General features: G+C 40.6%; 1 protein-coding gene across 3 annotated transcripts in view; it reads left to right on the top strand.

The window, feature by feature from the left end:
- Window positions 1-15,023, top strand: part of thrab (thyroid hormone receptor alpha b) — a 156,278-nt gene that overhangs the window by 105,716 nt on the left and 35,539 nt on the right. For all 3 annotated transcript variants that reach the window (XM_046852970.1, XM_046852971.1, XM_046852972.1), the window contains one exon: window positions 10,661-10,895. In XM_046852970.1, coding sequence (XP_046708926.1) covers window positions 10,840-10,895 — 56 coding nt within the window. In that variant the 5' untranslated portion in view covers window positions 10,661-10,839. The remainder of the gene's footprint in view (window positions 1-10,660; window positions 10,896-15,023) is intronic.

The raw sequence follows: 15,023 nt of genomic DNA, 5'->3' as shown, positions 1-15,023 counted from the left end.
GTGTGCATCGCCTTGACAGCGTTTTTTTTCTTAATTTCTTTTTCTTTTTTTAGCCGAGAAGTAAAGCCGATCGAGGTAGAGACGGTTCACAGCGCTCCGTACTATACCCTCGGTACTCTGACCTTCCCCTGACCCACCTTTTTTGTACCCAGTTGAATTCCTCGCAATCCCTCCCTTTTCCTCTGTTCATCCTGCTCACCAGCTAACACAACATCCCAACGTCTCCCCACTACAGACTCTGAGACAATAAAAAGAGTAAAAAGAGAATCGGAGATGTGGGAAGGTGCGGAGTCGAGAAATTTGTCTCAGATACTCAATGCAGAATTCAGTATGTGTTTCTAAACTCCGGGTAATCGGTTTTCTTGAACGTTATTCAATTAGTTTTTATTTGTAGAGCGCTTGTAACAATGGACATTGTCTAAAAGCAGCTTGTCGAGGATGAGGACGGGTTGCCTCTTGAGTCTGGATCCTTTAAGGTTTCTTCCTCATGCTATCTCAGGGTTTTTACTTGCCACAGTCGCCACTGGTTTACTCATTCTTTTATAACCGCTTTATCTGTGTAAATCTGACAGTGTTCATTGTTAAGAACACTATACAAATAACAATTACAAAAATAAAGTGCTTATAAATGAATGAATAACTTTGTTCATTATAATTGTAAGCTTGTCCCCAATGTGTGAACCGATGGCAACTGTGGCAAAAAAAAATTTGGTGAAGAAACTTTGAGAGGAACCAGACTCAAAAGGGAACCCATCCTCATGTCTGTTCATTGCAGTTCCATCATTGTTGAGGTGTACAGTGATAGGTGCTTAAAAGTAGAGGTCGACCGATTCATCGTTTGTGTCGATTAATCGATTACAATAAGCTATCCAAAAAGCCATACCAATAGCGGCCTCTAGAGGCGAATCACTGACGCTTGAGACGGAGAGCGCTATATTATTATTTTTTTTTGTTTATTCATAATATAATTATTAATTTACATTTTTACTATACAGTCATTTTTTTATTGATTTTTTTTTTAATTTTTGTAATAAGTTCAGTACAATTTTACATGGAGTGTTATGTGTGTGGCAAGTACGATCCAATCTCGCTACCGGTATCGGTAAAATCCACTATGGGTCAAATTCTAGTAGATGCAAAACCTATGGTCCTGAGACTTTATAGCAGACTGTTGCTATTAATTACAGTCCAAATTATGTCCAAATCCTTTTTCAGTTGCTCAGTAATCATCATGGATCTTTAGGCTGTTGAGGTGGAACCCTCCCCACACAAAGTGGACTCCATTCGAAAAGAACTCCATCATATCCAGCTGATCCAAAGAGGAGAAAAGAACAGGAACGCTGGTACCACAGGAGCATGTTTAACTCGACACACAGAGAGAGAGAAAGACAGTAGAGGGGTGACAGGGAGAGAGAGAAACAGTTATGACACACTAATGCATAATCCCGGAAAAGTATGGAATGTAAAACCACCAAATTCCACACCTGGAAAAATACCATCTGTTTTGCTGTAAAAAAAAAAAAAACGTTGTAAAGTGCGTTCTGTACAGACATTCTACTACAGGTTTATCCTAAACCTAATGCGTCATGGTTTCTACAGTAACAGATAATTCACAGGGACTGGTATGAGAGAGGCTTCATTTCATCCCAGAGCAATAATAAAAGGTTTTTACAGTGTGTAATTTTTGATATAATGATTAAAGTTTATGGAAGGATTATCCACTCTCTCTCTCTTTCTAGACATGTGCATGTTCCTTTTGCTCAAAGGACAAAATACACAGAAGCTGGACAGTGAATGAGTTGATAAAAGTTCTGTGGAGTCCAAAAGGGACATTTTTTGTCTCTAACAGAAGAACTTGTGTAAGATGGAGAACATGAGAGAAGATGTGATCAGGCTGCCTCACCTATAGTCAAGGGGTGGAAGCTCAGTGGTTTAAAGTTAAAGACTTATTCCAGGTAAAAATAACCAACATGGCAACCATTTCCTACTTTAACGCCATGCAATTCTATCTGGACCCTCATGAGAACCGACTTCACTATTCAACAAGACGAGGAGCAAAGGGTCACCTAGATTGATTTCTATTATAGAACGACCTGCTCAGTCGCCACACCTAAATCCTACTGAACTGCTCTGGGATGAACTGGATCACAAGAAAGAAAGGAATCTCCATCTAGTGAAGAAGATCTTTGGCGAGTTTTACAAGAGGCACAGCAAAATATTTCACCTGAACGTTTGGAGAAACGAAGAGTCCAATGCTGTTCCTCAAGCTAATGGAGGATTTACCTAGAGCTAGTGTTCAGTGTGATTTCTATGAGCATGTATTTTGTGCAGAAGCAGATACCAGATTCCTGCTTATTGATTTAGGGCCTCTTTAGCTCTCAAATTCCCTTTTTCTCGACATACAATCACTTCCTCTGCCCTTGTAAGAGGCATAAAACCCGACGCGGCAGGTCTCCACGAGCGTGATTTACAAGCGCTTATTAATAACCGTGTGACAGTAAACAGGCTTGCAGGGTCTCCTTTAGGCAGCGAGGATCGCACACAGCAGACACTGCTTAATGGCAAACTCTGCTTTATGTAAACACATAGGAAGAGACAGGAGAAGGAAACACACACATTCATGAGGATCTGTGCTGCTCAGTAGGTGAAGTCGATCTGTCACAATCCATGACCTTTACAGTCCATCTGGTGGTCTGTAGTAGAGCAGAGTGTAACTAAGCAGTAAAGCATGGGGTATGGCAGAAATGAGCAGGATAAAGTATGGACTTTATCCTGTACTTATTTCCTCTGACTTTACCTTCACCCGGAGTCTCTAACACAGTGTACTCCAGTGTACTCCAGTGTATTCCAGTGTACTCTCTTTACCAAAATTATATTATACTATTCTCCAATGCTATATTTCACCTGGAGTCTCTACTACAGTGTATTCCAGTGTACTCCAATGTATTCCAGTGTACTCTAGTGTATTCCAGTGTACTCCAGTGTACTCCAGTGTATTCCAGTGTACTCTCTTTACCAAAATTATATTATACTATTCTCCAATGCTATATTTCACCTGGAGTCTCTACTACAGTGTATTCCAGTGTACTCCAGTGTATTCCAGTGTACTCTAGTGTATTCCAGAGTACTCCAGTGTACTCCAGTGTATTCCAGTGTACTCTCTTTACCAAAATTATATTATACTATTCTCCAATGCTATATTTCACCTGGAGTCTCTACTACAGTGTACTCCAGTGTACTCCAGTGTACTCCATTGTGTACTCCAGTGTACTTCCAGTGTATTCTGGTAAAGAGAGTACACTGGAGTACACTGGAGTACACTGGAGTAGAGGAAGAATAGTATAATATATTGTAGAGTAGAGTAAAGTTTGATTGTGGTTAATAGAGAAGATCAGGGTCAAGTGCAATAATAGAGAATGGAGTATGATGAAATATAGTGTGTGAGAATATAAAAGGCTGAAGTTCAGTCAAGGAGACTGGAGTACAGTGAAGTAGAAAAGGGCATGGGGTGGGGTACAGCTGTGAGGTTCTGTTCAGGAGTATGGTAAAGTATAGTGCAAGGGAAGAGTAGGGTAGAGCAGGAAACAGTAGTGGAGAATCAGCGGTGGACTGTAAGGAAGTAAATGTAATTTGTCACTGTACTTAAGTAGCTTTTTTACGTGTGGGTACTTTAATGAAGTATTTTAATTTGGGGAGATTTTACTTTAACTTTACTACATTTCAAAGTCAAATATCTTGTTTCTTTTTAATACATTTTGCAAAAAAAAAAAAGGGTTTAAACTCGTTTTGATCGGCGCTCTGCGAATCTACTGATCACCAACATACAGTTCAGAGTTGAGAGAGGAATAAATGATGAAGAAAATCCAGACTCTAAAAGAAGGTTTTGTGTTCATGATCATTGTAATAGAAATCAATCAGTGTTTGAGTTAGTAATATCATTCTATTAATAAATCAGTGTGCTGAGAGTCACATTCAAGTCTTTTCACATAAACTGAGGATATTAAGTAACGGGTCTTGTGATAAAAATGATAATAGGAACATTATAGTTATAATAAATCATAGTACTTTGGATACTTAAGTAATTTCAAGGAAGAGACGTTTGTACTTTTACTCAAGTGAAAATTTAAAGGGACACTTTTACTGGAGTCACATTTTACTGAGTTTATCTCTACTTTAACTACAGGGTTTGTGCACTTCATCCATCATTAAATATGAAGAACTATAGAGTAGGGCGGATTACAGCCACACAGTGAAATGGGGTGGAAATGGAGTGGGGTAGAGAATGAAGTTAGGTGAGGTACAGTATTGGGAATAAGAGTAGTATAGTGTAGTATATTGGTGGGAAAAGAGTAGACGGAGAAATGGAATAGGGTGAAGAACAGTAGTGGAGATTAGATTATGGTGTAATAATATGGTTCTTAAAACACTGGCATGAATTTGTCACATTGTATTGGACAGACCATGAAACCAGCAGTTATTTGATTTGTTGAATCATCTCACCAATTCATCCTCTGACATTCACCTGCCCTGCTGGAACAATACTGCTAGTTTCTGTATTTGATTATCATGTCATGTTGTATGGACTGTAGGATGCTTCTACATCTTCTGATTTGCATTTCTAAACCAGAAAAAGGTTTGCATGCAAGTCGCCTTCTTATTTAAGATGACTGATCATATTAAAAGAACGAACTCACATGTCACATGACTCATTTTCTCAAGCCTCGAAAGATGATTAAAGTTATTTTGGTTTTTCACTGGATACAGACTCAACCCAATTTGTTTACATTTTATTGACAATTTCAGGAGAGCTTATAAAGCATTTTACTGCTCTCTGGATATTCGTTCTTTGTGAAATGACACTGTGGGAATGTTTTCCACCCATCCGTTTTATTTTTTCATTATCCAATGTTCACTGGGTAGTATTGGTACATCACAGCTCCAGGCCTTTTGGCTTGGCCCTGAATGTGGATTCCAGCTTTTGCAGAGGTTCAGATGTTCTTCTTGAGATTGTATTGGTATCCCAGTGGTTCTGTGGTTTCCTTCTCAAAAATATGCTTGTGAATTTGCAAGAGTGCTTGTGAGATTGTCATCCCATCTCCCTTTCCGTCATCCAGTGGACCAGCTGTATCTTGTTCAACCGTGACCTGTGTCAGAATAATGCAGTTGCTGAGTATTTTAGTTGACTGGTCCATTAATTAAATAGGACCCATGCCATGCCGTGATTTATCAGGAAAATTCCATCTACGCCATCTATGCAAATCTTTATTGCAGCCTGTGGTCTTTTAGTTGTAAATGTTTCGCTCAATCAGCTCCCTAGTGCACAGTCTGAAAAGTCATCATGCCTGAAACAGTTCCTCTTCACTATGGGGTTGAACAATTAGAGTAAAGGAGCCGAGTGAATGACCTTTGGCCCATGTCATGCTTGTGGCCCTGGTTGCTTATGTCTCCAGTGCTCTCTCTTAAGTTCTACATACTTCCTTTTTCTTTAGGGTTGAATTCTTTCACCAGTACTGCTTTTTTATTCTATGCACTTTAAAACCTCAGTGTGGAGTCTAATTAACCGAACACTGTTCCACTGACTAACATGCAGCAACATGGTCAGAAATTATTCTTTTTTTATGCTCTTTCAAGCCTGGCATTTTGAAGTGCACAATTAAGGCCATGGCAAGAAGCAAAAACAGGGCCGAGATGCGAAAAAGAAAAAAACGTAGATCCAGTTTCTTAAGACCAATTAAAAAGTTTTGGAAGGAAGCGAGCAGTGACTGTTGCAGCATGACTGAGGAAAATTACACCTGGAAAACACTACACTACACACTGCCCTAATATATACTACATGTACACAGTATATGATACATTAAAGATACATATGAAGCAGCTACCAATGCAATGAGATATGATTCACCCTATTATGATGCAGTGTAAATTCGATGTAAATTCAATTCAAGTACAATGCAATAAAATAATATGATGCTATACAATACAATATGGTACAGATAGTTCGCTTGTATTTCTTTGGTTTAGACAGACAGCAAATCCATTTTCCTGCCCTGTCTCCAGGAAGATGCAGCTCTACCTCTGCCATGTTAATCTGTACTTTATGTGACTCATAGGCCATATACTTATATATATGTATACACACACACACACACACACACACACACACACACACACACACACACACACCTGCATAGGCAAAACCATGCCTACAGCTCTTTTATTAACGTATATTAATGAGTGTCTTCCCCTGCCTTCTCACACACACTTATAATCCAGTCACTTTTACAGCCGTAATTTATTGCCGTACCCTGATTTTCTTTATTTTTGCTCGCAGGTGTAGTGCCACTCCGATTTTATCCTTCAACTCCTGACCCCTCTCGAGTTTGAGTTATTTTGGACTCCGATTTCTGCCTGCTCTCTATTCCGCCTTGCTTTATCAGCGTGCCACGGTTTTCCACTCGCTCTTTCTCAGTGTTGCTTTTAAAGCAAGAAGCCCGGGCCATAAAACGTATTTTTAAGGTCCTGAGTGTTTGAAGGCTTGAAGTTTTATGGATTTGACCTGGGACCTGTGTAAGAGAGGCTGCAGCAGGCACGAGCTAAAATGAGTGAGCAGCGATGGTTAGCCACACGTGTCTTCTTGTTATGAAAGGAGGACGAGGATGAGGGGTGTGTGGTGTGTGGTGTGTGTGTGTGTGTGTGTGAGACTTATTAGAAAAACCTCTCAGCTGAGAGTGCTGTGCTTTCTGTGTTTATGACTCAGAAGCGATTGCATAAAGACGCGATACTCAACTTGTTGACAGACCGAAGTAAGAGCCTCATGCACCAGCGATGGCTCTTCCTCGGTTTTTGGCATGTACTAGCAGGACAGTTTGGCCGGTGGACACACAGGCGAGCCAGCATCGTGAAAGCAGCCAGCCAAGCATTAACTAATGCAGAATGAATGTCCCTTTGGCTCTGCTCTCCCTAGCTTGCATCACACACTTGTTTCGGTGCCCTTGAACTGAAGTGAGCTCCTGCATTGAATGCGTAATTCGGGACCGGATGCAGGCTCATTTGTGTGATTCGTACACACACACATAGCTGCTCTTTTTTCAACAAAGCAATTTTAAGAACTGGCTTCAATCGTCCCACTAATTTTTGTCTCTTACCGTTTCTCTTTCTTCCTCACTTTTAGCATTTGGCTAAAAGCCTACCGCTTGAATGAACAGTGTGCACTAGCAAAAGGAAAGTGGCATCTCGATGGTTAGATGTTGAACTTCTCCTTGGAAGGTTGTGAGTTCAAATCCCAGCAAGACCAAGCTCTCATTCTAGAGCTTTTCTGCAAAACACTAGACCCCACAACTGCTCAATGGTATAAATGACTTGCTCTGGAAATGAGTTTCTGCCAAATATCTCAAGAGTATTTTTATTATATTGCACAATGGACATTGTCTCAAAGCAGGTTTACAGAATGTTAATTTAAATATAAGTGAATTAAGTGCATGTATGCCTGATGATGAAGCCTGGGGTGACAGGTGGCAAAGAAAAACTCGCTTAGACGGTATGAGGAAGAAACCTTGAGGGAATCCCGACTCAAAAGGGGATCCTCATTTTGGTGATAACAACAGTGAGATAATAAATCATAAAAACAAAACACCGAAAATTGAGAAATGCCGTGAACACCAGAGTCTGTGATTATAAATAATGTCCTTTCTACAGTCAGTTGAAGTTGTGGAGCAACTCATGAAGCAACTCATAAAGTATCTCAACATCTAAAGTCATTATAGATCCAACACCAACTCCTCCATGCCAGAGCCTTTACCTTTTCAATGAGGAGAAACAGCAGATGTAGAATAAATACAAAAATTAGGTTGTTTTTTCTTGGTTGTTCAACATGGCCACTTGTAGATTAACTAGGCATTACAGAAGCCTCCTTATGAGTTATGCTCAACGATATGGTTGTGTTTTATTTGGGTTATTATGCAGAGTATTTTTTTCCAGTTCTGGGAAGAAAAATGCTGGAACTGGCTAGTAGTTCTTGGTAGGAGGGACTGCCTAAGTTTTGGGTAGGGGGCACGGGGTTGTAGTTTTAGGTAGGAGGGACTGTGTAGTAGTTCTGGGTGGAAAGGACTAGCTAGCAGTTCTTTCTGGGAGGGACTGGCTAATAGTTTGGGGTATGGGGGCACTGGTTAGTAGATCTGGGTGAGAGGGACTGGGTAGTAGTTCTGGATGAGAGGGACTGGCTAGTTCTTGTGGGAAAGAGGATTGGCTAGAAGTTCTGGGTAGGAGGGACTGGCTGGTAGGAGGGACTGGCTAGTAGGAGGGACTTGCTAGTAGCTCTGGGTAGAAGGGACTGGGTAGTAGTTCTGGGTAGGAGGGACTGTCTTGTAGGAGGGACTGGCTAGTAGTTTTGGGTATTAGTGACTGGGAAGTAATTCTGGGCGGGAGCGATTGGCTAGTAATTCTGGGTAGAAGGGACTGGGTAGTACTTCTGGGTAGGAGGAACTGGGTAGTAGTTCTGGGTAGGATTGACTGGTTCGTAGGAGGGACTGGCTAGTATGTTTGGGTAGGAGCGACTGGAAAGTAATTCTGGGTGGGAGGGTTTGGCTAGTAGTTCTGGGTGGGTGGGACTTGGAAGTAGTTCTGGGTAAAAAAGACTGGCTAGTAGGTTTGACTAATAAACTCTGCCTGATCATTGGTCATTTAAAAAGCTTCCAGTATGGGAGGGTTTCGTCCTTCATCTGCGATCTGTGTTCAGAGTTCGCAAGTGCTTTTGGGGGTTCCTCCAACTACTCTGGTTTCCTCCCTCAGTTCAAAGACACAAGTTGTAGTTATATTAGGGTTTGCAAATGATCTGTAGTGTGTGGAACGGTTATTTGAATGTGTTTGTGATTGTTGAGTTGACACCTGGTCCAGGGTCTCCACAGCTTTGTTCCTTGAGCTTCCCTGGCATAGGCTCCAGGCTCCCCAATGACCCTGTGTACAATGAGGGCTACTGAAGATTAATGAATGGATGATGCTTTTGACATCCTGCTCTTTTAATATCCATTCAGTGGTATGTTACAACATCAGATACATGGTTTTCTTTGTTGATCCCAGATTACATAAGAGTACAACTTGGTTCTGATTGCAATTCTGCGCTGTGATTATTTAGACTGATTGATATTTTTTATAACAATAATACTGTTGCAATAATTAAAAGAATTCCTTGGTCTTGAGTCTCGGTTTGTGTCACTTTTGATAATTGAGCGCCTCTAGGCCGAACAAGTTCTGGGAATTGCAGCAATTTTGGAATAAACCAATAGAATAAATATTGTAGTATCATTGAAATGGGATATATTGCATTTGAGAGATATATATATAGATTGAAGCATATAAATAACAGTGCAGCCTGAAACTGAAGAGCTGTACACATGGAATTCATGAGGAACCTGAACAACTCAGTTTGTTTGTGTACTTGAGTTGCTTTTTTGCTTCAAAACCTGAACAGCATACTGCTTACTGTTTCCCTGAGCATAAACAAAGCTGACAGCGCATACAGCTGAGCTGACAGGCGGCGTTACACGTGTAAGTGCATCTCACACGCCTCACGTGGCTCACACGCCTCACATGCCTCACACGTCAGGGCCAGAAATACAGATGGAACAAAGCTGCAGCCAGACAACTGCCAGACAACTGCATGTAGAGAGGAAACATGTCAAATCTGTCTGTCTGTCTGTCTGTGTTCCTGTTGCTGTATATAATTATAATTATTATTTTTTTATTCTTATGCTTGTTCTTTGTTTTTGTCTTCTTTTTTGTCTTCTTTCCTGATCTTTCTTCTTCTTCTCTCATCTTTTTTTCCCCATCACCATCATCTGACTTTTTCACCTGCTTTATTAATTCTGCAGATGTTTGTGTAAAATCTGGCTGATTAAAACATGATGTATACATTAGCGCAGTGGATATTAGCATTAGCAGGAATGCACCAGTTTGCTGCTTTGCTCTGTGTTTCAGTAACACATGCATCATTAGAGTCTGGATGCTTTCAGGGTAAAGAGAAGTCAGGAACATTACAGCCTACAGCCGGACGGATCAGCCGTCAGACTGTGAGCCTCAACTAGCGAGAACTCCTACAGCTGAAATAAATGAGCTTTCAGTACTTGTTTTACTGTACATGTGAGTGAGACTAAATGCGTGTGTGTGTGTGTGTGTGTGCGTGCGTGCGTGCGTGCGTGCGTGCGTGCGTGCGTGCGTGCGTGTGTGTGTGTGTCTGCTGTTTTTGACCTCGATACAGCATTTGTAGTTGAGCTCCAGCTCATGTTCTAACACTTGGCTGACTAAAACACTTCCTCACAAAGCCGCAGTCTCATGTTATAAACACTGCTTCATTTTTTTTATTTTTTTCCTTCTTTCTTTCTTTCTTTCTTTCTTTCTTTCTTTCTTTCTTTCTTTCTTTCTTTCTTTCTTTCTTGACAATTGATTATTATATTTTCATTACCATCATAATCATCATTACCTCCTTCTTCTTCTTCTTCTTCTTTCTCTTCTTGTGACAGGATGATGTGTGATGAAAGGATGATGTATAATGACAGGATGATGATGATGATGATGATGATGATGATGTACGATGACAGGAAGTTGTGTGATGGTAAGACTTTCCTCACCTCAGCATTCTGACCCTTGTGTCTTTTTTATGTTCCAGGTTGTGTCTAATGGTATTGGCCATCTGTGTTGGAGCGAACACTGGGATTGGTCGGTGAACGTGGCTCCTCAGAGCTGTGGGATGTCCACCTGACTCAGCGACGCGAATGACAGGCACTCGTCCACAGGTGGGGCCCGCCTCAGTCTCACATGATTGGCTGCTGGATGGAATTAAGGTGAATGGAACACATGCCCAAGGAGCAGGATCTTAACCAATCAGAGAAAGAAGAGAAACGGTGAGTTGCTGGTTCCTCTTCCTGATAGTTTGTGCAGTTCTGATTGGCTCTGACTGTCTCTGGCTGATTCTGATTGGCTATGACTGACCCTGATTGACTCACCTTGGCTCTGACTGCATCTGATTGGATCTGACTGACTCGTTGGTTCTGATTGATTCTCATTGGTTCTGATTGACTCTGGCTCTCATCGGTCAATGCGTAATTCACTCTTTAATCCACTGTAACCATAAAGCACACTATTTAATGCATGTGACGGTTTTTAAGTCCTATTTTAATTTAGAATCTATTCATCAAAGCAATGTGTACTTCTCCTTTTTCCCAACACTCTGCCTCCTCCTCTTTATTATTATTGTTTATATTGTCATTGTTATTATTCATTATATTTATATTTGCAGTGCTTTAAATAATATTTAATACAATATTTATGTTGAAGCGTTAAAGAAAATATTATAAAATCTTTGTAATATAACATTATTATTGTACACTGTATAACATTATATACAAAATTATTATATATAAATAAAAAACATTATTGGAAAATTATCAGTGTGGGCTAAAGAAAAAGAGAGCATTGTACCTTCTTTGTGTGTATTTTGCTCTCATTTTCACTCATTATATTTTTTACACGAATTAGTTTCAATCTATTTGATGGCAAGATCAATATTTTTTTCTTCTTAATGAGTATCTGTACTTCTACTTGAGTGAAGGATGTGTGTACTTTTGCCATCTCTGATTACATTCACCACTTAATAATGTAATATATTTTAATTTTTGACTCCACCCTTAATTTGATCTCCAACCCTTATTCTGTTCATTTGATCATGAACTGAGGTTTGGTTCATTAATGTGAGACGGATAGATAAACATTAAGAGCGAGAGGAAAACAAATCATATTGCATGATAATGCATTGAATCAAGGGTCAGAGAACTCAATGACTGTATGTTACACAAGAAAAATACACAAAAGTTATACAGTTGTAACCGAGACTTTATTTTTTTTATCATTTTCAACATTGAACATTAATAGTAAAGACTGTGAAACTATGAAAGAACACGTATGGAATTATATAGTAAACAAAAATATGTTAAACTACCCAGAATATATTGTATTTTAGGTTGTTTAAGGTTTAAAGATTAGCTTTAATGGCACCTTGGCACACTCATGGTATTCTCTCGCCAGAGTCATGAGTTAGTCACCTAGAATGGTTTTGAGTTCAGTGTCTTGTCAAAAGTTTATTTGTGACATTTCTTGCGTTCTTAATGTGCTTTAGACGTCAATTGTTTTTGCAGAGAAAAGGATGAGTACAGACTCAATAACCCTATAAGTGCTGCTACAACTACTGTACAAATCCATATTATGACAAAAAACATTCGGTTCAGTGAAGAGAAAAGACAGTCCATTATTACCTTACTTTACAGTCCCTCACTTTATCTTACATTCCCTTTCATTATCTCACAGTCCCAAACATTACCTCACCATCATAAACATTACCTTACAGTCCCTTATATTACCTCACAGTCCCAAACATTACCTCACAGTCCCTTACATTACCTCACAGTCCCATGCATTACCTCACAGTCCCTTACATTACCTCACAGTCCCTCACATTACCTCACAGTCCTTCACATTACCTCACAGTCCTTCACATTACCTCACAGTCCCTCACATTACCTCACAGTCCCAAACATTACCTCACAGTCCCTTACATTACCTCACAGTCCCATGCATTACCTCACAGTCCTTACATTACCTCACAGTCCCTCACATTACCTCACAGTCCTCACATTACCTCACAGTCCTTCACATTACCTCACAGTCCCTCACATTACCTCACAGTCCCATACATTACCTTACAGTCCTTTACATTACCTCACAGTCTCTCACATTACCTTACAGTCCCTCACATTACCTCACAGTCCCTCACATTATCTCACAGTCCCATACATTACCTCACAGTCCCTCACATTACCTCACAGTCCCATACATTACCTTACAGTCCTTCACATTACCTCACAGTCTCTCACATTACCTTACAGTCCCTCACATTACCTCACAGTCCCTCACATTACATAACAGTCCCTCACATTACCTCACAGTCCTTCACATTACCTCACAGTCCCTAACATTACCTCATATCCCTTACATTATTTCATAGTCATTTGTAGCATAGTTCCTCATAGAACCTCTAACCCCCTCTCATGACCTTAAAGCATAGATACATGTAGAAGTCACAGGAATGGAGTTTATAGCTAAATTATTGAATGTGTAGAGATTTGAGTGGCAGTGCCTTATCTAACATCACATGCACACACACACACACACACACACACACACACACACACACACACACACATGATTTCTTTCCATCTGTTTGCTACTCTCTGTAGAGGAGGAGCACGTGGACAACAGCGTACGCCAACACACATTTAGACTGGAGCTAAAATAAGCTGCTTATAAAAGCGGGGGGCGGGGGGATGGGGAGAGAGAGAGAGAGAGAGAGAGAGAGAGAGAGAGAGAGAGAGAGAGAGAATAAAAGGGAATGAGAGAGATGGACTTCAAAACAGGGAGAGACAAAGTAAGAAGCAATGACATAAAAATAGAGACATAAAGAGAGCAATATAGCACAAATAGAACAGAGAAATAAAAGAGAAGAGAGAGAGAAAGAAAGACTTGAAAAATGTGGTAAAGAGAGAGACAAAAACAATGAAAGAAATTCAGTGAGACATAGAGCCAGACAAAAGGAGGAGAATATGGACCAATCATTAGACAGAGAGATGGAAAAAGAGCGAGAGAGAGAGAGAGAGAGAGAGAGAGAGAGAATGGGACAGAGATGGAAGGAGAGAGCAAGACAGATGTGAAGAGAGGGATCAGTAAAAGATGTGGTAGCTTCAGATTTTTTTCTTACTGTTTGTATGCTGTGAGTTGATCTGTACTCTGCATGCGTCTTAATCCCATCTCAATCTCCCAATCACTGCTCCAACACACACACACACACACACACACACACACACACACACACACACACACACAAACTTCTAGTGTTGCAGTTGCAAGTTTAGTGTTGCAGTTTTACTCTAATCACTATAGTCCAGGGGTGGCCAACCAGTCAGAGACCGAGAGCCACATTTTTTTACTGTATTACCGCAAAGAGCCACATCATACACATAGGCACACATGAACTTCACCCATCCCTTCCTCTAACACATGCGCGCACACACACACACACACACACACACACATACACACACACACACACACACACACCTCTGCTCAGCCAGATTTATTGTAAATGTCACACACCAACATAATGACAGAAATTGACTCCTACAAGACCACAGGCCAGTCATTTTCAACAATGAACATTGTGTACACTGTCTCACACACACTAACTCTTAGATTAACCAAGTCCACAAACAAAAATATAATAATTTACACGCACATTAAAAAAACACAAACTTCGATATGAACGTAAGAACCGCATGAAACCAGCCAAAGAGCCGCATGCGGCTCGCGAGCCGCGGGTTGGCCACCCCTGCTATAGTCACTATATTTGCATGTTTTTTGTTACTTACAGCCCCTCACAGTCCCAAACAGTCCCTAAAAGCACCTCACAGTCCCTCACAGCACCAAACATCACCTTACAGTCCCTAAGTGCCCCTAATAGTTCTTCACAGTTGCTAACTGAATGTCAAAAGACTTCTCTGTCTCTAACAACACCTCATAATAGTTCACAGTCCCTAACAGTTCTTACAGTTCCTCACAGTTTCTCACAGTCCCTCACAGTCTCTCATAGTCCCTATCAGTTCTCACAGTTCCTCACAGTTTCTCACAGTCCCTCACAGTCTCTCATAGTCCCTATCAGTTCTCACAGTTCCTCACAGTTCCTAACAGTCCCTCACAGTCCCTCACAGTCTCTCATAGTCCATATCAGTTCTCACAGTCCTTTACAGCACCAAACATCACCTTACTAAGTGCCCCTAATAGTTCTTCACAGTTGCTAACTGAATGTCAAAAGACTTCACTGTCTCTAAAAACACCTCATAATAGCTCACAGTCCCTATCAGTTCTCACAGTTCATTACAGTCCCTCACAGTCCCTAACAGCACCTCAAAAGACCTCACATTCCC

This window comes from Silurus meridionalis, chromosome 7 (assembly GCF_014805685.1).
Source record: "Silurus meridionalis isolate SWU-2019-XX chromosome 7, ASM1480568v1, whole genome shotgun sequence".
In the NCBI taxonomy this organism is placed as follows: Eukaryota; Metazoa; Chordata; class Actinopteri; order Siluriformes; family Siluridae; genus Silurus; species Silurus meridionalis.
This window is presented reverse-complemented; position numbering and strand designations above follow the sequence as displayed.